This window comes from Patiria miniata, unplaced genomic scaffold (assembly GCF_015706575.1).
Source record: "Patiria miniata isolate m_02_andy unplaced genomic scaffold, ASM1570657v1 HiC_scaffold_20, whole genome shotgun sequence".
NCBI classification, from domain to species: Eukaryota; Metazoa; Echinodermata; class Asteroidea; order Valvatida; family Asterinidae; genus Patiria; species Patiria miniata.
Window position 1 is genome coordinate 26037161 of NW_024037059.1, and position 12340 is coordinate 26049500.

The window sequence follows — 12340 nt, forward strand, 5'->3', positions numbered from 1 at the left end:
ATTAAAAGTGGCCCAAGTAGTGTTTAATACATGTACAACCAGTAGATTTTTTTGTTAATCTGTTGACTTTTTCAACAACAATGCTTGATTTTGTACATTAAAACCGGGAGCAGGGTCCGCAATAAGCGGTATCGCATCGCAATTTGCGACACATTGGAGGTCGACTGCGACGCAATTTTTAAAGTGCATCGCAAAACTGCTATACAACATTTTGATCATGAAAAGTTGACACAAAGTGTACTTGCCACCAAATTTCGGTCCACTGAATTACACAACTATCGGACATGGTAAACATCCATCATGTTTTGATTTAGTTAAGCTTAAATACTGAAAAAGAACGTCAATTTTGTTCAGCTGTATAAAATCTGTACGTGTTTAGTTTGTAAACAGGCGGCGTCTGATGGGCCAATAACGAGACCACGTGATAAACGCAGCTAATAATTTGGAATCGCACTTATGATCCGGACATAAGGAATGCCCGGAGCGTCAGTGCGATACCAAATTATCCGCAGCATCTATCACGTGGTAAATCACGTGCATGATCGGAGGAGGTTGCAGGACGTACGTCGAGATTTTACCTCGTAACTTTGAATCTGCTGCGACTGTGCGAGGAATAATTTATGGATTTATAAAAGAAATAACACGTTTGTACACTATCTGGTCAATTATTCAACAAACTTTATTCTTATTCTCACTCACTGGTAAATATATGCATGAAATGAGTATTTTGGTGGCTAAAAAAGTTACATGCACGTCGTGCATGCTCAGTAAAAAAGCTACGTGCACAAGCTAAAATCTACATGTACATGCACTGGTGCATGCGTGCACCCAGGTAAATCGAGCCCTTTTCTCATCACTATTCTTTAGATATTTGTCGGTTTATCTTAAACATTTTGCCGACACGGAAAACGGGTTTACCCCTTCAAGAAAATCACTTGATACGCACGTGGGATTCGTGGGAACTAAAAACGTGAAAATCCCAGCTGTGTTGTCGTTTGTGCGCTGTGTAGCATATTGATGAAAATATGGCTACTACGAAAACTACCGGTATCAAGGCAAACACTGCCAATAATTGACAGGCGGATCTAGACCCGGGCCAGGAATGGCCCGGGTTAATAAATTGCTTTTTCACTCGAAAGTTATTCCAGCAAGCATGCAGCTCCTGAAATAAACAGACAACTGATGAGTCATTAAGTTCACAGCTTAACATAAGTTACTTCTTTATTGCTTTGTAATTTGTACAGTCTGACACTGACAGGTAAATAGTAATTGCAAAGCCGAGGCTAAATTTGAGTATAACAAAACTGCTATGCAAAATTGGTAAACTGCTATGCAAATCAAAATTTGCATAGCAGTTTTGCTATACAAAAAAAAATCCTTAAGGCTTACCCTGACCGAGAGCCAAGGATGATGTTTGGTATAGCCGAATGTTCGGTATAGCGGTGTTCGGTAAAGCGGCGTTCCACTGTAGTTAACTAACAGTTTGCGTACATGTAGATGTAAATATGTATTTAAATCACTTCAGTTTTATGCAGATGAAGTCAAAAACATACATGCACATATCAATACGAAGGTAAATAATCAAAGAACATCATGACAGTCAATATTTCTTCTTCTTGGATACATGAGAGCATAATGCAGGCTGTCATAGTGTTATATATGCTTGCCTGTGTGGCTGCATCAAAGGGAATATATAATGTACAACATTTGCAAACATCAAAAAACAAAACTACCAAATTATTATGAAATACCTTACTGGGCTGTTATTGAATGACAGTCTAAAGCATCCTGTAAAATCATGGTGTGCTGACATTTTCAAGAATAGTGGTATTTTTGTATCAATTTCAAATTGGAAAAAAATGGTGTTTTTTTTTCAATTACTGCCCGGATACCATATTTAGTCTGAATATTGTTTGCAATTGATCACACATCTGTGAACGGGTCCAAGCCTTCTAGACTGTTCCCTGGCCTTACAATTCCCCGATGTCTATAAATTGCTCCTTTTCAATTTAAGTGGCATCGGAGAACCAGACTACAAGAACATGATTGTTTTTCTTGGTTTTTCTAGAATCTACAAACCCAAAACGTCAAACAAGTCAGTGTAATTTGCTGTAAAATACTAACCCCCAAAATCCATCCATTTCTGAAAATTACAGCAAAGGCAAATGTATATTCCCTTAAACATTGTCCACCTACCTACAAGTTCAACAGACCTGTTTATGGGTACAGTTTGAAGACGTTTCCTGCATGCAGTCTGTCGGCAGTATCAGCCACACCCTACTATTCAGCTATTACTACAACAGCATGACTGTATGTTGTGCACATGGATTGTCCAATAGTGAATAGTGCCTCGCTACCAGTTAAGTGCACAGCAACGGCTGTCGTTATGACGCCACAACTGTTTCGTCATGAACACAATTTCTCATATGGGAAATTCCCAGATTTTTATGAATAGCTTTTTATGAGACACCTCTGGCCTCAAGCATATTGTTGTTGGTTGTGACTAGGTGTTCAGTGGTACTTGTACATTGTACCCGGCTGCTCTTGTGCATGTAGGCAGAGGGATCGGTGTATTACAATTTATAAAAAGTTCATGAGGATAACCTTATGGGTTATTCAACCGGGTTTGGAACAATGTGTGCATATGACCATATTATGAAAAGTATGAATGCCTTGCTTGCAGTTGCTCTACATAATATTTATTGTTGGGTGTTTCACGACTGCAGAAAGTTTTAAATCATTTGCATGTATTTTGCCAAAAATATGAGCAAAAATGTCATTCGGACGTAACATTGACAACGTGTCAATGAAATTTCTGTAAAGCATTTCCCAAATTCACTTCATGTATTTCTTACTATACATGTAACACACAAAGAAAAACTTTTGGTATGGTACCGGTAGTTGGGTACCAAATGGAGCAGAAATGATAGCTTGGTTGTGGACGTAACACCGTGTCAACCCCAAATGTCACACTTCCACTGAGTAATTTTGACACCGTTACGTCTACATTAAGATATCGTTTCTGCTATATTTGAACCCTGACTATTCCAAAACAAAAGCTTTTCTTGGTGCATGAGGTGTCCAGTTATAAATATTATGCAATGTCAGTTTGGGTAAAATTTTACATGTATGTAAAAAACGGCCACACTTGTGCGGGTGTACATGTGTGGCTTTACAGTAGAGGACAGACACATAAATGGAGAACAAAAGATCCTTTCAGTCCTCAAGCGTTGGGTGATTTGTTAAAAACAGTCCACCGTATGGTTATGTGCTTAGTCCATGGGAGAGCATAATATTACAGGGACGAAGGGAAACACAAAGCATTGTCCTCGGGCGTATAGAAATGCACAACTGCATGTTCTTGTACGGCTTAATGATAAACGACAGACACACAAAGGGGACAAAGGATTTTGTACCTGTCCTTAATCGTCAATTTCTACAAGTCTTATTCTTCAATCTTTTGTTAAAAAAACAATCTTTGAATGTAAGTTTGTGATGTGTTCAGTCTATAGGAACAAAGAGATACACAATGAAATACATGTATGTTTCATAAAAAAAAATCTATGTAGCACCAAAGTTAATTGTGTCTTGGAAGCCCATTTATCAAACTACTTTTAAGTGAAAAAAATTTATTTCCATTGCCCTACACGTTAAAATGTTATCACTATTTATGAAACAAGGTTACCCTAAATCAGGTTTGTCCAAAAAAAGCAATTTATTGTGTGTTGTGACTGTGTTAAAATTACACAGCATATTTGTTTCAACAACTGTAGAACTCAATATCCTTATTAATAAACCTGTTTTTGGCTAACAATTCCAATGTGGTCCCCCCCGCAGGTCATACTGATGTTCCGTGAAGTACCCAATGCAACCACTGCACTGCTCGACATGCTGCTGCATTGCTGCTACTGCAACGACACGTTCACCTTGTCCGTCATGATGATGATCCACGTAAGTACAATTCAGTTATTTTAAAAAGCCCCCAAAAGACCAACCTTTTTTTGGGAGGGGGGGGGGGACATCTGCAACCTTATGAATAAGGCCTTAAGTTGGGTTTGGAATGATCGTGCAGCAAGTAATTCAAACTTTTTTAAGGTGGGCAGATTTGTTCATGCAATGGCTCATTCATAAGTCAGTGTTCTTTTAAAGTTGTCAGATTTGCAATTTGGCATCAAAAAGACTTCAGTAGTTGAGTGACGTGGCCTAAGTGACGCATGGATCCTACACACGAGGATGAATGATTCAGCCAAACTCCTGGTTAGACGCGTGATAACGGCCCGTACTGGTGGCAAATACCATGAATACTTGTCAACAAAGACCCCTGCGCGCGGCGGCTTTCAGATTTGCAGGGCTCTGCGCCCGATCTGGTGTCAAAGTCAGTCAAGCCAGCTAATGAATCTATGTTTTTGGTCTTTATTATTGAATTCTGATAAGTGATAACTGCATAACCGCGTTAATATTGAGCACAATATCTTAAGCTTTAAAATGAACAATGAGATGTCGCTTTTGTTTCATCGGTTCGGGATCACATCTGTCTAAAACTTCTTAATGAAAGCCTCATTAAAAACGAAATTGGGGTAAACGGCGTTCTCCTCGAAGTTTGACGTTTATTTTCCGGGTAAATACTTCATCTATGATGACAAAAACTGCACAATACCATCTGTTATATCCTGAAGTATTAATTTTTTAACATTTTTAGAAGAATTATGTCCTACGTAAGGAGTAGTTTTGCATACAGCTTTATGAATATTTCCGTATAAGATGTCATGCAAAGAACCGACACAATAGCACACCTGGAAAATTCGCGATTGCAAGCCAACAGGTATTAATGCCTGTTATCACGTGTCTAACCAATTAAGGCAAGTCCACTCAGTGCATTTTGTACTGGAGCTCAGAACAGTAATTTATCCTTGTGTGTAGGATCCGTGAGTGACCTAAGCACTGCTTATGTTAACAAGTGTTTCCAAATGCTTTGTGTATACAGGTTTAAGGTGCCAAGCAAGAAATTTCTGACAGTCAGGAGTATTTGAATGTTATTAACGATTTTATGGAGAAAACCTCGGTCAAAGTGAAGAGAAAAGTAATGCACAAAAATCAATTAATCCTATGGACCTTTAAACATAACAAGGGAGATTGAAATTATAAATGCTACATTATGTGCCAGAATTTTTCCTCTTTGTTGTATTGATTTTTTTTTCATTTATTGTCTCTCCGCCCTGATTGGCCGATACAGGGTCAGGTGTCCTCGGCGCCCACCAATGAGCTGAAGCACATCTTGATTCTCCTCCTGGAGCTGTTGATGATGGAGGACCCCCTGCAGGGCAAGCGCCTCAAGCTAGCTGTGGAAGGCAACAACAACAATGGCCTCTTGGGTAAGGAGCGCTCATCTCTGTCTGGGTAGGGTGAAGCCACTCGGATGCCATCTTGGGAGGCCAAGACATATGGGTTATTGTATCAATGTGGGGTCCACTCTTTTCATGTGCCTGTTACATCTGATATCTGTGATTATATAATTCTGGTGCACTCCTTGATGCAGTCATCCTCCAAGAGTGAATGTGAATTGCAAACTACCTACCCAACAAATAAAATGTTTAAAGTCATTCTTAATGCTACTTGAATAAGGGAATAAATGTGTGCTTGGCTGGTTTTAAACAAGTCCGTTTAAGACCAGCTGGGGGATGGACGCTGATAATAGCCCGAGCCAAAGGGTGGGATATTATTAGCGACCAGGCCCCTAGCCAGTCTTAAACTGACTTGTTTAAAACCAGCCAAGCACAGATTTATTCCCATTCACAAATATCTTTTCCGTCAAAAAGTCAACACCAGTCAAAAAAATATAAATTTCCAATGACTTTTCCAATATTTTTACTTCATTTTTTTAAAACACCCCTCTAACTATGTTATGGTATGTGCCTCTAGCCTCTAGCAAGTAGTCGTAAACAGCTCCTTATATGGAGATTGGCCTGGGTGTGGCGCATACTGCAGGATGTGGTGCAGAGCGCAGCTGTGCTGGTGTTGTGTGAATTAGGACTATGAAAAACTGACTCACTGGTAGTGTTGTGCAAGTGAGGATTGTGAAAGTTTAACCAATAAAAGGATAATTGGACCAGATTATATAGGAGTCAAAATTTCATGTGACACCAGAAGAGTGTTTTAGACCAGCCAGCTGGTGTTTTATCAACCGTTTAAGACAGGCTCTCGACCAATAGGAATGGGTAAACTGTCTTAGGTATTTCTGAATGGAAAATTACAACGTACCAAGATAACAGAGGCAAAAAAATTGTGTCACACTTTGGACCAAAACTGTATAGAGTACATGTAGTAACATTCAAAAGTACAGTCCATTTTTGTAATTTGTGCATTTTGTTTGTATGACCCAACAAACGTGCTAAAATCTAAAGAAGGATACTGAACAACTAACCTCATGAAGTTTCAGCTCAGCTTCAGCTGTATATTTCAAGAGAAAAAACATTCTAGCATCTCGATTTCAAATCAAAAGTTGATGAATCATGTTTTGAATTGGGCCTGAATTCAGCGTCCAAGACACGTTCTCACTTGGCTGATTCCAGCTATGCGGTGTCGCGCACTAATCCGATGAATTATCTAGGGCGCACGCGTGTGCGTCGTGTCAACGCTTGCGTGCGCTTCGCCGAATAAGAAAAACAAACTACTTATGGAAATTTCCAGTGGTGCGTCTTCAGATGCACTGTTGGATAGGCCTTCTTTCATTGATTTCTTCAAAATGATAGCATGGCAGAAAGAATAATTTCACAGATAGTTTAGTCCCCTTACTACCGGTATCTTTCAACCAAGTATGTTTTTCAACAATAATTATGTCAGTTACTTTTTGGATAGCTGCAAATGATGGACTGCAGCTTTAATTGCCTTCCTTGCAGACTTTTTCATCGTGGCTGTTATAAACTTAATGTCACTATTTCTTGTTATTTTCTCGCAGAGATCATCCGTAAATGTACGTCCATGGACAGCCGTCGGTCCTACCAGTGCATCAAATTCCTGGTCCATCTGTCCAACAAATGCTCCATGGCCAAAGAGTATCTGATGACCATCTCGGTCCGGTGGCAGTGGGCAGTCAACTGGCTCAAGAAAAAGGTAAGAACCTCTCCCCAATATGTAGTTTTTTTGAAAGGTCAGTTAACCGGGTATAACATCTCCGATTCAAAAGGTTTAATTTTCCAAGTTAACCAAGTCAAAGACAAGCTAATTATGTAAACCGTATTTCATTAATGGTTACGTGTAAGCAAGCTGACTAACTTGAAGGCACATAGGATCATTTTAATCTAGCTGATTATTATCACAAATCTCATTAAGATTAAAAGGATCGTACTGGTACTAAACACCTAGTGAAATTCTGTTTAGCTTGCTGTCATTTAGCAGAAATTAAGAAGTGTAGGTGATTTCCAACAATCTGTCAATTGACTGATTTTTTTATGTTATACAAGAAATCCATAGCAACTTTCTATCAAGACTAGGCAATTAATGTGCTTATTTCGTTATGTTGCTGTTTTGCATAGATGAGTGAGCACTACTGGACGCCTCAGAACGTCTCCAACGAATCCAGCACAGGCCGGTCCTTCCAACGCACCATGAGCGCTCAGGACACGCTGGCCGAAGCCACCGCGCTGTTGGACGAGCTCAACACGCGTGACGACGACGGTGAACACATCGAAAATGACGAAGAGGAGGAGTACGTCGAGGGGGACTCCAACACCAAGATGGAGGTCAACGGGTCGTCAGAGGGGTCAGAGGTCAACGGGAATGAAGACAGCTCCGAGTCTTCCAAGACGTTGGTTCAGGACGACGTAGGCGACTTGGACGACATTGATACATAACAACGTTTTTCTTTTTCTGTTTCAGAATTTGTAGCCAATAGAAGATATGGTTCCTTACTCCTGGGGTCATAAGTCAGAGGTCATCACAGGTCAGGTTGTAGGAAACCAAGGGCCAGGTTGCACCTTTTTTTTTTGCTGACACATTGTTTTTTAACCAATCACATCACGCACCCTAACATGAATATTTATCACGCTGTGTGGATGGAAGACACTTAGGATTTGTAGTGTTTTCCTTGCAATTAACTTATGCCAACCAACAAAAATATTTCATAAAATTGGACAAGGGTTCAAACCACAGATCTTGCAATCCATGGTTCATTCCACTATCCACTAGGCCACTGTGGCAGCTCGACGAAAGCTGTTCTTTGATGCATGACTGAGTGTGATAGCAATGATTTGACGTCATTGTTATTTTCTTATGAATAAACATCGACTAGCTGAATAATGACGATCCATTGACGATGTGTGCTGCAGATAAAAACACCGCGGCCAGGTTCACGAAATTGCTAACCTGAGCCTGAGGCCTGATTTCGTGGACCTACTTGGCAGACATTATAGCTGTATCAAGTTACATAAACAGTCTCAGCCAGTCAATCCTGCTTTATGTTGGCTGGGAGCTCTTAGCTGTTGAAAACAGTCACTTGATTGATTTTGACTGAAATGACAACTTGGCACAGAATGTCTGTTTGCACAGGGTGTTAAGCAGACAATGAATGCTTAATAGCAATATTTTTTGCCCAAGCAAGTCAGAAGTTATAATAATTTGCATGCTTTGTACCTTGAGAAACCTGTTTTTGCTGAGCAGGTATTTTCCGTGCTTACCAGATTTCTGTTGGCCACTGTTTCCATTCAATCATTCACTCTGTTCACTGTAAGCCATAATTTTGTGAGTTGCACAAATTCTTCTATTTTCTTAGCAAATGAAGGACAATGTTTGTGGGTTTTTTTTAACTTTGGACTTGAATGTAGTTTGTAGAAGCAATAATTTTATACGGACAAAATTGGTAGCATGGTATGTGTGTCGTTTTACCGTAAAGTCTCACAGCCAGTTTAGCAAGGGATGCAAAAGTGACAAAAATTTATAGAAACCTGAATTTAAACTTTATGTCACACTGATACTTTTTATTGGATGTTTTGCATAGTAACTTTGTCGATTTCTAACTGTTACCGTGCACTCCCTGGTCCTACAAATTCTATCAGAATTTTTTTGAAGGATTTTATAGGATTTAGGAAAGTTGGGCCTAGCTAATTTTTTTTTTGGCACAGGGGTTGATGCACCTATGAAGTTTCAAGAATGACCATTTGTTTTGTGCACTGTGTTTGATTTTGTAGGATTCAGGAATTTTCTATCAAAAGTGCTGCGGGAATTATGGTGAATTTCTTTTTTTCTGTTTATTGATCACCCCACGTGATTAAATCAAGTTGCCAAATAGTTCATGCATTGAAATAACTTTAGATCAAATAACTCTACAAAGATTTTTGAATCTGAAATCTATGCATAGAGTAAATTCTTCGCTGTAAAAATACTGAATTTTGGCATTTTCGAGCAAACTTGAATCCTCGATCCTGATTGGCTGATTCATGACAACAACATTATCCATATCGCAGTCTGGGTATCGCACTATTCTTAGATGCGCACTGTACCTACTGCCCTCACATGTTATAGGATTACCGCTGAAAAGTTCATGCACAGAATTCGTGTTCCATCCTTACTGTGCATCAAGTTGGCCTGAAGATAAATTCGTTATCGGCTCGCGCTCATGGAAAATGGAAAATTTGGTGCGTCTGTGTCCCACATACCACTTGGCCTTCAGCTCGTGGCATTTGGTACTAAGACACACTACTTTGTTCTGTGGTGCACTCACGCTCGTGGGATAAAGGGCTATATATGACATAAATCTTGTCATCATTATAGCCTGCTGTAAATAGTTTTTGAAAACAACGACAACAACAAAACGGGTTGTACTTTAAATTTTCACACAGCATGAGTACTCTAGCAACTTTTCAAAACTGCCTCAGCTAAAAGAGAATTTGATAGTATTTTTGGATCTAGATTTGAAACTAGCTGCGACTGGTTTCAACCAGATAGATTACATGTATATCATTAACCTTTGGCCCAGATGTGTTTCATGAGAACCAATCAGATTGTACCAGGAATTGCATCATGAATATTTGTAAAAAGGAAAGCATCCAATACCAGGGGACTACCTTCACTCTTTCATCCAATCGCAACTGCATGTGGTGTCGCCATGGCAATACCTAATTAATATGCATTTTCGGTATCTTCCATGTAGATAGTTTGGTAGCGGTGTGTTTTAAGTAAATATGAATAACTAATATAAGTTATAGTTACACACACACCAATGCAAGTTATTTTTCAAGTAGCATTAAATGAAATTTGAATTTTCATTTTTTTTTTTTGGGGGGGGATGTTTTGCTCGATACATTAACTGTTGAAGATCCCTTTCTGTGTAAATTTAATAACATCTTCATCACTGTAGATATCACGCCTCACTATTTCATATGTAAATACTTTGTACATAAGAAAAATACAACTTAGGTTTTTGTTAAAAATACAAATGTCAATTTTTCATTTTAAAAAGAGATAAAGAGACCAATGAGATAAGTTGGGAAAAACATTATTCTTGTTGTTCAGTTGTAATGTGGAATTTTTCCAATTGAGAAGATGAAACCACCTGGCCAATGTTAAGGTCAGATGGACATTTATGTAGGGTGCTGATTTCTTGCACACTTTAACATAATTAACATCTGCACAATTTTCTGTTGTTTTCCAATTTTGTTTCAAGAGTTATGAGGTTTACTTTTTCAATTGGTTCAGTAATTCCATTTTTTTTTAACATGTTGTCAAATTCCATAGGAAATATCTGAAATTATATTTAATTTGGAGTTCATAGGATGTGGTGCTTTAATGCTTGTAGCATAAGTTGAAAAGTTGCATTTTTGTTCGTCTGTTGAATTGTTTGTAATGTTAACTGTGCTTTAAATACTGACGTGACATTACAAACTACGCTTTTTATGCTACAGAAAAGTAGACCTTGCAGCAAAGGTTTCCACCTGAATTATTTTCATTTTCTGCAGTCAGTGAAGGAACCTTGATAAGCAGAAAAACTTAAGCCTTTGTTAGTTTTAATTTTGTATAGGTTATGTGTGCAATGAGCAGATTATTCCAAAATTGCACCCGCCAGACACGAACACTTGATATATCTGTTCAAAGATCATATAGTACACAATGTTTTATTTCCGTTAATATTGAGGTAATTTATTTTGTATCCAAGGAGTTAAACCATATTATTATTATTTTTATCAGGCTTCCAGTGATAAAAAATAAATCACTGTATTGTATGCTGTCATGAAAAGTTCACAGACGACTGCAATATTATGTCAGTCAAAGTACCCAGATGAGGACAATATTATTTTTTGATATTTTCCTAGTCCGGGCATTTTAACAATTTCTGCTGGTTCCCACACAATCAAGAGCGTAGAACCTCACAGTTGTCAACCAGTCAACAGAGCGTAGCGCGGTACCATCGTACGCGGGCACGGACGCAGCGCGCATCATGATATACGCGCACTGTTGTCAACAGCAACAATGGCAGCTTCGAGCAGCGCAAAATTTGCTTCGGTAAGCAAAGAATATTCGGTGAAGTTTCAGAAATAAAGAGAGTGTCCATTTCTTGCTGATTAAGTCTGCCTGATATAAATAATAATGATAGTATTGGATGGCTTTTTTCCCCGGGGATACAAGAATATATTGCACTAGCTATAACAATAGTGCCCTCATCATAGCTCATGCAATATATTCTTATATCCCTCTCAAAGCCATCCAATATTATATATCTATCTTTAGGGGGGATTGATATGCAAAGTTCCGTCATGAAATAAAACACAAACACACAAACAAAAAACGAATCTCAGTCAAAGGATTTCTTGATAACCAGAAAAAAAAAAATTAGCATAAAAGGCACAAGAAAAAAATGTCTGCCTTAATGCAAAATACTGTACATATTTAGAGACCTTAAAAAGTTTAAAACCATCGGGTGAAAATCTACTTTGATGCACTAAAATCGTAGGAATAAAAAAAGTTGCATTTTTAAGTAATGTAGTACTGTTTGATACAATGCAAGACATGGTTAGTAGATCAGACAGTATACTTAGTGTATTGTATAGGTATATGAAATACTGGTTCAAATCTGGTTTGAACCAGTTCAAACCAGTCTCTACTAGTTTAAACTGGCTCTTATTAAAGATGCATATGCATACACACATTTGAGCGTACGGTTTCTGCAGAGTTTACACTGAAGGGCTGGTCAGTGACATTAATGTACATGTGTGTACATATATGTAAATATATTTTAAATATTGATTACAAATTCCTGGTATTTTAAATAAAAATTTTCTTTCATGATCAACTTCGTGAGACAGAGAAGTGCAAGATTTGAATAAAAAATTCTCAATTTTACCCAGTTGTA

At 38.4% G+C, this 12340-nt stretch overlaps 1 protein-coding gene across 1 annotated transcript in view; it reads left to right on the forward strand.

Annotated features, from left to right (window-relative positions):
- Positions 1–12340, forward strand: part of LOC119728337 (ubiquitin carboxyl-terminal hydrolase 24-like) — a 28954-nt gene extending 16614 nt beyond the window's left edge. The window contains exons 4-7 of the mRNA XM_038200535.1: positions 3838–3951; positions 5234–5372; positions 6956–7110; positions 7533–12340. Of these exons, the coding sequence (XP_038056463.1) occupies positions 3838–3951; positions 5234–5372; positions 6956–7110; positions 7533–7850 (726 nt within the window). The 3' untranslated portion in view covers positions 7851–12340. The remainder of the gene's footprint in view (positions 1–3837; positions 3952–5233; positions 5373–6955; positions 7111–7532) is intronic.